The sequence below is a fragment of the Sciurus carolinensis genome, chromosome 3 (assembly GCF_902686445.1).
Source record: "Sciurus carolinensis chromosome 3, mSciCar1.2, whole genome shotgun sequence".
Taxonomy (NCBI): domain Eukaryota; kingdom Metazoa; phylum Chordata; class Mammalia; order Rodentia; family Sciuridae; genus Sciurus; species Sciurus carolinensis.
The window spans coordinates 36,895,009-36,910,572 of record NC_062215.1 but is presented as its reverse complement, the minus strand read 5'-3'; the positions used below and the strand labels follow the sequence as shown (position 1 = coordinate 36,910,572).

The window sequence follows — 15,564 nt, the reverse complement described above, 5'->3', positions numbered from 1 at the left end:
GTTCGGTCCCTTCCGGAGCGCGGTGAGGCAGGCCCGACTGGTGCAGTCTGGTTTGTGATAACATTCCCACTCCCACCCCAGTGGCAGCCAAAGAAATTGAGGCTGAGGCACCGCGCCCCAGGACAGCGAACCCGGCCGCCACTCCACTCCAGTCCCAGCCCCTCAGTGCCGCTCTTGGATTAATCAGACTGAATGACTTAAGGGGTGAAGAGGGCATGTTTCGTTTAGATGCTTCTGGAACGTCGAAATTGTCTTCTTTGGAAAGAACCATCCCCTCTTTGGGATTCAGAGGCCCAAATGGAGGTGCAATGATGAGAGGATGTGGTGGTCCACTCTGATGTCAATCTTGAGGGCTAGGTATGTCCCAACATCTCTTATTACTACTTCCAGTGATTATTATAGTAACTACCATTTGTCGAGGATTTATTGCATGCCAGGCATTTGTACAAAGCAGGTTATATATATGATCTCATTTAAAGCAACCTTATGTGATAAGCATTATTATCCCCACTTTCCAGGTGAAGGTAGTCAGGCGCTGGCATATTTGTAACATGGAATCACACTGCTAGAAGTGTTGGGGAAGGGGCTTCCAGGCATGATTTATCTTAACCGAATACTATTTATTTAGAAGTATGCCTCTGATAAACTCACCCAACCTTGTAGAATTCATTTATACTTTCTGCCTGTGAGCCCCTTTATTCATTTTTTTGTATGTAATACAAGTTGCTTGTTTAAAAAAAAAAAAAACTCATGAGCAAAACATAATGTGAAACCACCTCCCACCATATTAAACAGTTAATATTTTGATTTATGCCCCTCCATTCATTTTCCTATGCATCATTTAACTAAATGTGGGATATTTTACATTTGATGTACCCTAAAAATACAGTTATTCACTCATTTGACAAATATTTAATAAGCAGACACTATTCTAGGTGCTGGGAATTCAGTAGTGAGCAAAGCAAAGACTCTACCTTATAAAGCTCACATTATTTGGGGGAAGATTGACAAGTGGTACACATATTACTAAATAATAGATAATACCAGTTATGTGGTTTTGTGGGAAAACAAATCAGGATAAAGGGATAAGAGTGATGCAGAGATTCTCTTTTAGTTAGGATGGATAAGAAAGACCTCTTAGCAGAAACAGCACATAAGCAAAAACAATCATTTAATGTGAAAGGAAGCTAAGTGAATTTCTAGAGGGAAACTATTCTATAAAAGAAACAATAAATGCAGTGCCTGGCATAGGGATTTGTTTGGAATGGAGAAGCAAGGAGATCAGGCACCAGAGTGGCACAGCAAATTAGACAAATAAGATGAAAATCACAGCCAAGGAGCCAGATTATGTACCATCTGGTAAGCCATGGTTGGGCTTTGGATTTTATTTGAATGTGTTGCCATGAAGATTGAAACCAAAGGAATAATCAGATTTACTTTAAAAGGATCTCTCTGGCAGTGGTGTGGAGAATGGATGATAGAAACGTCAAAATTGCCTTTTAAAGCATCACTTGTCCTTTTACACAGCAGTTATTTAAAAATAACTTGTTAATTCTGATGTTTCATCTATACCTTTACATTCACTCTCAATTTCTCCTGAAAGTAGAGTTAGAGCCAATTACTTAGGACATGTTTTCCTGTGTTTATCATGTAAACAGATTTTTTTAAGTCTGACTGGTGCATATGCCCAGATCTGCATGTCATGACTGTCAACAAACTGAAGTCATCAATATTGTACAGTTGTGGAATAAACAGTTCCACATAATATCCCAATCTGTCCATTAAAAATATAGAATTCAAATGTTTGGAAATTACCCTCCCTCTTCAGTTGATTTTAAACCTTCCTTAGAATTAATTCTAAGCCCAATTTAGTCAGTGTGCTTAAGAAAGATGGGATAAATTAACATGCACACTAAGAGGGAGGATAACACCTATTAAGGCAGTGCTTTTTTGGATTTTTGCCTTAAGCAGTGGAGTGATAGTGGCATCACTTACAAGGCCAGGTGAGGGGAATGGGAAAGGCCAGCTGAAGAAAGACAGATTTGGAGGATAAATAAATTAAAGTTCTGTTCTGGTTCTGTGTTTTGCCTTTTAACTGGATATGACAAATGAGACTGCAGCTCAGTGGAGAGGTAAGGGCTAAAACTACATAATTATATATAATTGTTTATTGGTCTGTGTCTTCCCTAATAGAGCCTGAGGACAGTGTCTTTTCTTAGTAATCTCAACACCCAGAAATGAATCTTCAACAAATATTTTTGAAATTAATAGATAAAGGCAAAGGTATAGATGAAGTCACTTAGGCAAAATGCATATAAAAGAAGTTATGCACTCTTTGCTTTCTCTGGAGGTCCAAGTACCTGAACATGACTTACAAGTAGGGTGATCATAATACCTGATTTCCTTAAGCAGTTTCTTGTTTACAACCTCATCTGTCTCTGTATAATTATTAATATTTCCTAGGCTTACTCTCAAAGTGCCTCAGTTGTGGGCTGGGGATATAGCTCAGTTGGTAGAGTGCTTGCCTTGCCCTGGGTTCAATCCCCAGCACTGCAAAAAAAAAAAAAAAAAAAAAAGTGCCTCAGTTTGTACAATGAATTTATGTTTTATTCTTTGTAGAAGGTCCTTTGGGATCTACCTTCTTCGTTTTTCTTTCTCATCACTGCCCCATCTTATACCCCATTTTCCAGCTAGACTGAACTTGCTCCATTTATCCTATGCACTCTTACCTCCTAGCTTTCTTTGCCAAAGTACTGCCTACCTCAACTTGGGTATCATTTCCTCTAGAACACCTCTTCTGACCACTACCCCCAAAGTCTGAGTTAAGTAGACCTTTTACTTGCTTCCAGTGCACTCTATTTAATCTGTCATAGTCTGTCATAGCAAAGATGGACTACATTCCTTGTTACTTTGCTAAACATTTCTATAAAGAAATCTAAAAAAACACCTTTTGCCCTCTTTAAGCCAAAAATTTACATTAAGAATATCCAAATCTGGGCACTGTGGAACATGCCTGTAATCCCAGTGCTCAGGAGGCTAAGACAGGAAGATCATGAGTTCAGAGCCAGCCTCAGCAACTTAGCAAGGCCCTAAGCAACTCAGCATGATCCTGTCTCTAAATAAAATACTAAAAGTGCTAGGGATGTGGTTCAGTGGTTGCGTGCCCCTGGGTTCAATCCCTGGCACCAAAAAAATAAAAATAAATAATAATTTCAAAAAATTTTTTTTAAATTCCAAATCAGTCCATTTGGGACCTTTTTCCCCCAGTTTTTCAAGTTGACAGAATAATCATACCTATATATGTATTTTCAAAGATTGACTTTCAGGACAGAATAGTAGCACATTCTCCAAGTACTTTCATTATTAACTAACCAAAGAAGCCAATTTTTGAACTAGAAATCCAACAAGGAAAATTGTATCCTACTGTAAGGCTCCACAACATGCCTGCCATTATCTGAGAACAAAATATCCCAAAAGCTCTTCGTCAACTACTAAGATGCTGCAGTTAGAATGAAAAATAGTTTCTGAGCCTCCCTGCGGATGACAATAGTACTGTCACAACTAGTTCCTTCCTATATCCTAAATACTGACTTTACAAATTTTATGTCATCTCATCTTCCCTATTTTTCATGTAACTGATTCTGTTCTTTGTAGTTTGGTATGCATATGGATAAAAATAGAAAGTTACAAGTCTGAATGTTCTTCTAGGCTTCAACTTTCTCCCCTTTATACTCAGAGATAAATCTCATTAGTGTAAATTAACTGGAGATTATGTCCTGGAGCAGACCACCTTTCCAACCCTAGGGACTCTTAAGGCAAGAATCCTTCCTGTGATTGACTCAGTGGGAAGAGGACTTGACAGCACAAAGGACCTGAACCTCCAGGGTTACAGTTTTTGGGGTTCACACCGAAGGCACTTTTACAGAAGTTCTGCCTTATTGAGTCTTTCTTGACTTTGCTGCCACCTCTTAGATTAAGGAGCATTGTTTTCTGCCTTCCCACTCCCCCATCCACTCCCTCCTCATCCTTTTCCCTTTGTGGCCTTTCTAGTCAAAGGAGTTAGGGAATCAGTGCTTTACCTGACTCCTTTTCCTGGACTGCTTGTAGAACTTGATCCACCTGCAGAGGCAGGGTTGAAGCATCTTCTGCTAATCTACTTAAAGAAACAAAGGATTTGCATATAACTATTTCTCCACATTCTGGCCTACATGATAAGTTTCTATATAAGTAAGAGGAGCTCTAAAGATCTTAAAGGTGAAGAAGAGGAAAAAGAAAATTATGCTAAAGGACCCTGCTGCATCCTACTTTATGATAAGGAAAAACAAGACTGAGAGATTTGAAACCACTTACCCCAAACCATTGAGTTACTTTATAACACAGCCCATATTAAAACCCTCACAGCAAAGAAAACAGTCAACAAAGTGAAGAGAGAACCTACAGAATGGGAGAAGATATTTGTGAACCATACATCTGATAAGGTGTTAATATCCAAAATATAAAAAAACTAAAACAATAGCAAGAAAACAACATCTTTTGAAAACACTCAAGCACCTGAAATGACATTTCTCTAACCAACAAACCAACCATAGAGGAAGTTGGGGATATAGTTCAATGGTAGAGCATTTGCCTAGCATATACAGGGCTGCAAAAAACAAATGGGTGGGGCTACAGCTTACTGGTCTGGTGCTGGTTCAATCCCCAGCACCACGTGAAAAAAAATTAAAATGATGTTACTAATTATCAGGGAAATACGAATTAAAATTACAATGAAATATCACCTCATAACTGTTAGGAGTGATTATTATTAAAAAAAAAAAAAGGAGGGGCTGGGGAGATAGCTCAGTCGGTAGAGTGCTTGCCTTGCAAGCACAAGGTCCTGGGTTCGATCCCCAGCACCCTCCAAAAAAAAAAAAGGAAAAAGGAGCATTGGTGAGGATGTAGAGATAAAGGAAACTATTGGTGGGAATATAAATTCATTCAGCCATTATGGAAAATAATATGGAGGTTCTTTAAAAAGTAAAAAATAGAACTACTGTATGATTCACCAATCCCACTTCTGAATGTATATCCAAAGGAAATGAAATTAGTTTTTTGAGATATCTGCACTCTCAAGTTCATTGAGGCATTATTCAGAATAGCCAAGACATGGAAGCATCCTAAGTGCCATCAGTAGATGAAAGAATAAAGAAAATGTCACATACTGGGGCTGGAGTTGTGGCTCAGTGATAGAGTGATTGCCTGGCATGTGTGAGGCCTTGGATTTGATCCTTGGCACTGCATATAACTAAATAAATAAAATAAAAGATCCATTGACAACTAAAAAATATTTTTTTAAAAAAAAGAAAAGAAAATGTCACATACACACAAAGGAATACTATTCAGCCTTAAAAAGGAAATCCTGTAATTTGTAACAATGAATCGATTTGGAGGACATTATGCTAAGTCAGGCACAGAAAGACAAATTCTGTATGATCTCACTGATATGTGAAATCTAAAAAAGTCAAGCTCATAGAAGCAGAGTAAAATAGTGGTTACCAAGGGCTGAGGGAGCAGAGATTGAGGAGATATTGGCCAAAGGGATCAATTTCTAAAAACATTTTTTGTTTTTGTAGATGGACACAATACCTTCATTTTTTATTTTTGTGGGGTGCTGAGGATCGAACCCAGTGCCTCACAAGCGCTCCACCACTGACATATACCCACAGCCTTCACTGACTTCTTTCTCATCCACATGAAAGCACAGATCAGTCTCATGGGTTACCAGACTTTGGGTAGAATTTCAAAAGTTTGTTGAACTGAAGTGCTCTGTGGCTGAACAGATCTGTTTTTCAGAAAATTTAAACAGAAAGTATGCTTAGCTGCATACTTTCCAGCCTGATACAGGGCCTCCATCTTGTGACTGTCAAAACAGGCTCCCAAAGTATTTTGCATCATTTGGTGACAGTCTATACTCTTTTGCAACTAATAAATACCCAATTAATGTTCAAAATATTTGTAAAGAAGCTGGCCTAGTTTAATGTAATTGCAAAAGCATGGGCTTTGAGGCTTTCCTAAATTTGAGCCCTGTCTCCACTCCTTACCACTCTCAAGAATTTAAGCAAGTTATTTTCTTTTCCTTTCTTTTTTATCATCATATGTAAGATGAAAATAATACGTAATTCCTGAGAGTTTTGTAAGGATGTGATTATATATGTATAGTACCTAGTTCATAGCAGGAGTCAAACTATTAAAAATATATATTAAAATAATAAGGTATTTTAAAAGATGGGGACTGGGATGCAGCTCAGTGGATGCCTTATAGACAAGGTCCTTCATTTGATCCCGAGCACTGCAAAAAATTAAATAAGATACAAATTTTTTAAATATTTAAAATGATCATTTTAATCTTAATTCTTGAAATGCTTCACAGGATAACCTTGTGACTTATATAGAGATTGTTCTAGGCTACATTTTTTTTTTTTTTCTCAGTGCTGGGGATTGAACCTGGGGCCTTGTGCATCATGAGGCAAGCACTCTACCAACTGAACTATATCCCCAATCCTAGGCTACATTGACAAGTGCTCAGCACTAGAATCTTTTCATTATTTGAATCAGGAACCCCTACCTCCTGGAAACCTATATTTCCAGAACAGACAATTAAACAGATTTCTTTAGCTGCCTGCTTCTTTAGTTTCTTTCTTGCTACAGAAAACTAAATGTACATTATCTCACAGGTCACAAGACAAATGTGTAACTGCAGTCTAGGATGGGTAAGACAGCTTTGCCTCCAGAGGAGAAAAACTCAGGAGCAATGCCCCATTTAATTAATGTGAATAGTAAACAGACTTCTGTATTATGAGCAATTAACTATAAGACTGCTCTTGGAGTACAGAATACTTTACTATTGTAATCAAATAAAATTTACAAGGTTAATCTGATGCATATTTAATGATATGTGTAATTGTTATGTTGCTGCATGATAATTAGGCCTTAAATGTTAAGCTGTCTACATAAATGAGTATAATTGGTTATTTTTGCACAACCAAACACATTTTTTAGTTTCTTGTGTTCATTTTATTAATTTTCTGGAATCTATAATCATGTCAAGAGCAACAGTTTTTTCAAAAACTCTTTACTATTTAATCATGAACTCACACAAACACACTCTTCAAAATGACACAGCAGGGTTCCCCTCCCAACTCAGTGCTAGAAATAGCTACCATTCATGTCCTTTGTATATATTCCCCCATCTTAGTCCTTAAAACTCCCATTAAAGGAGTGGTGTCACTCCCATTTTACTGATACAGAAACTGATATTCAGTGAATATAAGCAGGTGGCACAGTAGAGATCCAACCTTCTATGCCAACCCCTAATAACTGCTTTATACAACTTTAAAAGGTAAAATGGAGCTGGACATGGTGGTGCATGCCTGTAATCCTAGGGGCTTGGACGGATGAGGCAGGAGGATCTCAAGTTCAAAGCCAGTTTCAGCAACTTAGTGAGGTCCTAAACAACTCAGCTAGATCCTGTCTCTAAATAAAAGATAAAAAGGGCTGGGGATGTGGCTCAGTGGAAAAGAGCACCTGGGTTCAATCCCCAGAACCAAAAAAAAAAAAAGGTAATGGATTTCAGCAGAGAAGTATAAAATTAGGAGATTGACTGATTCTCAGAATGTGTATGGCATATCCAAACAGAGAACAAGTAACCTAAAAGAAGGAGGGGCTAGGCAGTAATGGATAAGTTGGAGCCCGTCGAAGCTGACTTTCTTAGTGCCCTTTCAAGGAAGAGAGCCTTGGCCAGTGAATTTCAAGCATTATTGCCTTCATTATAGCCTACCAAATTATAAAGATACTTTACCAGCCTAATGCCATGAAATTTTTTAATTGTAGAATAATTCCTCTTATTCTGATTCCTTAAAAACTTATCATTACAGGGTTAAAGTAGCATTTTGAAACCTTTTTATTTTTTTGAGATGTGGTCTCAACTATTATCCAGTCAAGCCTCAATGATCCTCCAAAGTAGCTGGAATTATAAACATGCCATTGCACAACCTAGCCATGCCATGGCTGCAGTTTTTTTTTTTTTTTTTTTTTTTTTTTTATCATAAAGACCTTTTTAGATAATTGTCCCCCACTTTGAAGTTTTAATGCCACAGATATACCATGTCTGTTTATATGTATTCACACACACACTCGCACATGTACTTTTGTACATAAAAAGAGTAAGAGATTTTTTTCTCTTCAAGAATAAGACTTTATTTCCCCCCCCATTAAAAGTGTTTGGTTTAAGTGATGATGCATGAATAATATAGCTTCCCTTGTAGACCTTCATTTAGGTTCAGATATTCTGGTTATGCAAAGGATGGAAATTTTGTACATATGGCAGTTATATTTCTCACTGTAAACTCATAAATATTTTCTGTACACATGACAATTATAGTTTTCATAAATTAATAAATTAATAAGCTTACTTATGAGCTTGGTTAGTGTGAATCTGTTCCTAAATAATAGGCTAATCTCTATATGTAGAATATTTGGGTTTTTGAAACTATAAACCAACCTGAGATACCTTCTATAAGTCCACCTCCAGAAATATTTTACTTGAAATTTCTAGAGCATTCTTAATGTTTTCATTTTTTTACTCAGTGAATATTTATTGAGCTCTACCATAGGCAAGGACTGTGTCAGGTGCCAGGGATTAAAGGCTAATAAAACAGGCTGCCCTCAAGAGGAAACACACTGTCAATGGCAGAGATAGATAGGAACATACACAATTACAATACATGATAATATGTGCTCTAATAGAGATGTTCTAGAGACACTGAAGGCTTTAAGAAGGAATTAGTCAATTCTAGAGGGAAACAAGGGTTAAGCCTCTGGGAAGTAAGAAGTTAATTCTTGGAGAAGAATGGGAAAGAAATTCCAAAGAGAAATAACAAATTATTCAAAGACCCAGAAACATAAAATATCATGGTCAGTTTTATCTTTGTGATTGAAGAACAGAGAGAAAAAGCAAGGAAAGTCACTGTAAATGCAGTAGCACAGATAGAGGTCAGAGCAAAGAGGGCTTTGCATAGGGACCCAGTGAAGCATTGAATTGGGGCTTGATATAACTAACGTTAGCTTTAGAACAAACTTTGCCAATGGTGGAGTGCTCCTGTAATCCCAGCAGCTCTGGAGGCTGAGGCAGGAAGATTGCAAGTTCAAAGCTAGCTTCAGCAACTTAGTGAGGCCCTAAGCAACTTATCAAGATCATGTCCCTAAATAAAATATAAAAAAAGATCTGGGAGTGTGGCTCAGTGGTTAAGCACCCTGGGTTCAATCCCCAGTACCAATTAAAAAAAAAAAAAAACTACCTCTGTCAGTGGCCAGTGGTGTAGACTGAGATATGGATAAATGAAAGGGTAGGAATTATAGCAGTCCAGGTAAGAGATGATGAAAGCTCAAACTAACACTGTTGAAATGGGAATGGGGAAGAAAAAATGCGCTTAAGATGTTTAAGAAGTAATTAATTAGTTGGACATGGTGGGTACATTTGTGATCCCAGCAACTCGGAGACTTAGGCAGCAGGATTGCAAGTCTGAGGCCAGTCTCAGCAATTTAGTGAGACCCTGTCTCAAAAAAAAAAAAACAAAAAAAACAAAAACAAAAAACCCCAGTGATGAAGCTCAGTAGTAAAGTACTCTGGATTCATTCCCCAGCAGTGGAAAGAAAAGGGGGGAGTAGGGACAAAAAGGAGAAGAAATTAATTAGGGGAGAAAAGTAATGTGTTAGAATTAAGGTTAATTCTCAAATCATCTTAGTTGACAGGGTGGATAATGATACTATTCACCCAGAGAACGGACATAAGGCAAAGATCACCCTTGAGTGGAAAAGAGCAGATTTTGTTGTGAGTATGTTGAGTTTAAGGTGCATGTAGGATATACAGGTGATATTCAAACACCAAGAGAGATGGCTAGGTCAGAGATTAAAAGAGTGAGCAACAAGTTGATAGGAACTCTGAAGCCATAGCAGAGTATGAGATTGGCTGAGCTTGTTAAGTGGGAGAAGGCAGAAGAAGGATGAAGAATGGAAAATTGCATGACAACAGTAGGCAAGACACAGAGGAAGGGTCCGCAGTTCAGAAAGGAAGTAGGTTTGAGAGAAGTGGCAGTAAAGTGGGAGGCAGGAGGCAGAGACGATGGTAAGGATGAGGATGATTTCTATGATCTGATTAAACAGCATTATTCCCTTTTAGGCCCTAAATAATTAAAAATATTATGGTAGGGCTGAAGTTGTAGCTCAGTGGTAGAATGCAGGCTTAAACATGCACAAGCCCTGGATTCAGCTGCCCACACCACACGCACACACAAAAGTGCTTCCTATGTAATTTAAAATAAAAATATAAGTTATAAAATAGGTGTAAAGGGAAGTACAACAAAGTTGATTTTTCCCGTGATCATCTCCTTGATTATATCCTCCTCCTCATTATTTTTTCAATTTTTATTAGTTGTTGATGAACCTTTATTTATTTGTATGCATTGCTGAGAATTGAACCCAGTGCCTCACATATGTAGGCAAGTGCTCTACCACTGAGCCACCACCCCATCCGTCTCCTCATTATCTTGGTCCATCCATTTTGACAAAGTACATATTTATTTAACTTAGTAATCTAGCACTGAGAATACATCAAGGAAAATGAATTAGTCGATAGTGCCAAATACTGCAGATGTCAAACATAAAAAAGTACTTATTAGGGCGTTGGAATTATAGCTCAATGATAGAGTGCTCATCGTCTAGCATGCAAAAGGTCCTGGGTTCAATCCCAACGCTGCAAAAAAGAATTAATTAATTAATTAAAAATTACTTGATTGGAAAAAAGAAAAAGTACCTACTTTATTAGCATATGGATAGACAAGCATATTAGTAAAATAGAATAGAAAATCTAGAAGTAAACTAAAATACATACAGAAACTTAGTATATGATAAAAGTGAGCTCGTCAATAAATGATGTGGACAATTGGATAACCATCTGGGAAAAAAATAATCACTGTATATCTCATACCAGAATAAACTCCAAATGGATTAAATATTTAACTAAAAATTTAAAAACTAGACAGGTGTCATGGTGCATACCTGTAATACCACCTACTTAGGAGGCTGAGGAGGAGGATCACAAGTTCAAAGCCAGCCTTGGCAACTTAGTGAGAGTCTGTCTCAAAAAATAAAAAGGTCTGGGGAGGTTGTGGCCTTTGGTGGCACACAACTATAATCGCAAGCTCAAAGCCAGCCTCAGCAACTTAGTGAGTCCCTTAGCGACTTAGGGAGAACCTATCTCAAAATAAAAATAAGTAGAAAAATGAAAAGGGCTGGGGATGTGACTCACTGGTTAAGCATGCCTGGGTTCAATCTGGGTACAATAAAAAAAAAATTTAAAAGGGGGCTGGGGATGTAGTTCAGTGGCAGAGTGCCCCTGGGTTCAATCACCAGTACTGAAGAGGGGGAGGGATACACACACACACACACACACACACACACACACATCTCCTGCAAGAATGAAAGTACTAAAAAAATAAAATAAGAGGGAATTCATTTGTAATTTTGACATGGGGAGGGAAAATCCTAATTGTGGTTCAAAGTGAAGAAGGCATAAAAGCAGAGGTTAACAAGTTGGCTACATAAAACTCAGAATTGCTACAGAGCAAAAGTCTCCTTAAGTAATGTTGAAACATAAATGGAAAAAAATTGCAATTATATTGCAAAGGGCTAATCTTTAAAAAAAACTGCTTCTAGGTAAACCCCAGAACCAGGTTCTGCCTACCTGGGCCACTGTTATGTAGAGACCCCCCAGGTGAAGCCACTATCACCATGTCTGACCAGGAGGCAAAGTCGTCAACTGAGGATTTGGGGGATAAGAAGGAAGGAGAATACATTAAACTCAAAGACATTGGGCAGTGGTGAGATTCACTTCAAAGTGAAAATGACAACACATCTCAAGAAACTCCCATGAATCCTACTGTCAAAGACAGGTCCAGTGAATTCAAGCAGGTTTCTCTTTGAAAGTCAGAGAATTGCTGATAATCATATTCCAAAAGAACTGGGATTCTGGAGGAAGAGGATGTGATTAAAGTTCATCAGGAACAAATGGGTGTCATTCAATGGCTTAGATATTCTTTTCATTTATTTTTCTTTTCTTTTCCCTCAATCCTTTTTTTTTTTTCAAATAGTTCTTTAGTAATATGGTGTTCAAAATGGAATTGAAAACTGGCACCCATCTCTTTGAAACAACTGGTAATTTGAATTCTTGTGCTTATTTTTCATAATTATTTGTTTTCATCATGCTGATTTTTGGTGAGCATATTGCCCTCTCCTTAAAAATTATACATGTACAAAGAGGCTACCTTTTTCATGACTGCATTTTCAGACTGGTGGTGGTAAAAAAGATCTACCAATGAGTATCTGTAATGACTTTCCAGCTGACCCAGAAGTTCCACTATGTGTCTTTATTCCTGGACTGTGACTTTCAGTGGGAAATGGACGTTTTTCATAGAACTGAACTGTGGAGAAATTACCTTTCCTTAACTTGATGCTGCTTTGAAAGTCTGAAGATCTGCACCAAAAGAAGAATATTAGCTTTGGAGTCAAGATGACATACATGGTGAAAATATGACTACAAAGATGGATTCATGAAGGAAAAGCATTTTAAGATTAAAAAAGAAAAATCTTATCAGAAGATCTGAGAAAAGTTTTAATCTTCATTAGCAGCTAATAAAATCATTGATGCAGAAGTGTATACAATAGAACAGTGTTCCTTTGTTTTTTTTTTATTGTTTATAAGAATTTTGCACTATTATTTATTTATTTATTTTGGTCAGGGTCCTTTGGTTTTATTTTTACTTGTGACCTGGACTGTGGGACATTGGCCGTACCAACTTCATTAACATAGATGATATTTGTAAAAAACATTAAAAAGGAATATCCAGGAATAGATAAGAAATCACCCAATCAAGAGAAACATCAATGAAACATCAACTAGAGCTTAGGAGTGGTGGTTAAAAGCATAGAGATTTGTTGGAATCCTATCTCAAGTCACTAACTCCATGACCTTGGACAAGCCTCTGATCCTAAATTTCTTCATCTGTAAAATGTCGATAATAATTGTAGCTACCTGAGAAGGTTGAAATAAATAACTCTTGTTAAAAGAAGGAAGGGTACAGAGAAATAGGTTCTAAATTTTTGGTATTAGAGAACCTTAAAGCAAAGAGATCCTGGGAAAAGGATCAACCTAATCCTCATCTATCTCTTCTTTCATTTAGGGCAGTTATTTACAAGTCCCTTCAAGTGAGATACAGCCCTAGGTCTACAGATATAATGAAAGTAAAACTGATGTGATAATTGCCCTCAATGTAGTTTACCTCTAGATCAAAGACAGGCATCAATCAAATACTGTGGAAATACATAATTACAAATAGATGAATACCATAAAAAACTTATACTATAAAAAGGTATATTAGGAAACTGGTGTGGCTGAGGTAGGAAGATTGCAAATTCAAGGCCAGCCTTGGCAATTTATTAAGACCCTGTTTCAAAATGAAAAGGATTAGGGATGTCGCTCAGAGGTAAAACACTCCTGGGTTCAGTCCCTAATACCTCCCCCAAAATAAATAAAAGGACAGAAAGAGAAAACATAATAGGAAAACCTGATAGAGTTTGGAAGGTCACATCAAGGAGGTGACTGTTGAACCAAACAGTAGTTAAGGTGGGGTGAGGGAGTAGAAACAGTGTTCCAGGCAGACAGACATAGCCCTTGAGGCAAGAAAGGACACTGGTCCACTATAGCTGAGCACAGAGTGCAGAAAGAGAGGGGAGAGGAACCTAGAAAGAGGTAGGTTAGATAACCTGGTCTTGGCAGTCTTCTGAGGACTTGGGACTTTATTCTGATAGAGTGGGAAGTCCCTGAATGGTTTATAGCAGAAGAGCAACAAGATCAAATTTTGCATTTTGAGAAGTTCACTCTGGTGTGAACTGTGTGCAGGCAGGAGTGTGTGGGGAGATTCCATCTCACTGTAGTCAGAATGGCAATTATTAAGCATACGGGTAACAGTAAATGTTGGAGAGAATGTGGGAAAAAGGTACACTCATACATTACTGGTGGGACTTCAAATTGGTGCAACCACTCTGGAAAGCAGTATGGAGATTCCTCAGAAAACTTGGAATGAAACCAATTTGACCCAGTTATCCCACTCCTCAGTATGTACCCAAAAGACTTAACATCAGCATACTATAGTGATGTAACCATAATAATGTTCATAGCAAGTCAGTTCACAATAGCTAAGCTATGGAACCAACCCAGGTGCCCTTCAACAGATAAATGGATAAAGAAAATATGGTCTATATACACAATGGACTATTACTCAGCCATAAAAAAGAACGACTTTATGACTTTTGCCAGTAAGTGGATGGATCTGGAGACCATCATGCTAGGTGAAATAAGCCAATTCCCAAAAACCAAAGCCTGAATGTTCTCTCTGATACAGGGATGCTAATGCACAAGGGGTGGAGGAAGAATAGAAGGTCAGTAGATTAGACCAAGGGGAATGAAGGGAAGGGAAGTGGGAATGGGAATAGGAAGAACAGTAGAATGAATTGGGACATAACTTTCCTATGTTCATATACAAATGCACTACCAGTGAAACTCCACATCACGTATAACCACAAGAATACAATCCTAATTAGAATAAGTCATACATACTACTCCATGTATATATATGTCAAAGTATACTCTATTGTCATGTATATCTTAAAAATTATTTTAAATGATTAACAACTCAGTAGAAAAACAGGGAGCAGTTAAAAGTATGCAAGAAAAAAATCTTAACATCAAATAAACATATGCAAAGATACTCAAACTCACTCTTAAGGAAGAAAATAAACATAAGAACAATGACAGTACTTCACAGCCATTGGATTGCGAAAAAAATTAAATCTGAGATTTCCAAATTAGGGAGAATGTGGAATGTGGGCACTTTATTGCTTTTGGTTCTGTATTTGGTACAACCACTAGGGAAAGTCATTTGCAATCTAGTAAAGTTGAATATATATATACATTTATCCTAAAACCCATGAACTGCACTCCTTGGCATATATCTTAGACATAAATATGTCTATGAATATTCAGTGTAGAAGAAATATGCTATTATCTGATACTATCATATGTGCAGTTTATGAGTCTTTGAACTGTGTCTCTTTCATAGAATGTTTGATTCTTCTAGAAGGCAGTAAGGACTTTACCCTCTAACCTGAACTTTTTATTCTTCTTTTCTAATACATTAGGGAGTAGTTATGACCTGAATAGATTTTTTTTTTTTTTTTTTGGTGGTGGTGCTGGGGATTTGAACCCAGGGACTTATGCTTGCAAGGCAAGCACTACTGCCAGGTGAGCTATATCCCCAGCCCCTGAATAGATTTCTTAAAGAGTCCTTTGGATATCTTATTCAGTGGAGACCATAACACCAAACCTCTAAACATATCGTTTCCATTCTAAGTTTGGTAAATGGGACTTAAAAATAGAATGAAATTTGGCTATTATGATTTTTTTCCCATTGA

The 15,564-nt window shown here is 37.4% G+C and overlaps 1 protein-coding gene and 1 pseudogene across 2 annotated transcripts in view; both read left to right on the top strand.

Annotated features, from left to right (window-relative positions):
* Positions 1-223: 223 nt before the first annotated feature.
* Positions 224-15,256, top strand: LOC124981105 (small ubiquitin-related modifier 1-like; annotated as a pseudogene).
* The window catches only part of Acaca (acetyl-CoA carboxylase alpha), a 269,515-nt gene continuing 254,190 nt past the window's right edge, over positions 240-15,564 (top strand). Inside the window, exon 1 of one of the 2 annotated variants that reach the window (XM_047545728.1) lies at positions 240-357. In XM_047545728.1, coding sequence (XP_047401684.1) covers positions 320-357 — 38 coding nt within the window. In that variant the 5' untranslated portion in view covers positions 240-319. The remainder of the gene's footprint in view (positions 358-15,564) is intronic. The other variant, XM_047545732.1, reaches the window with a different exon arrangement.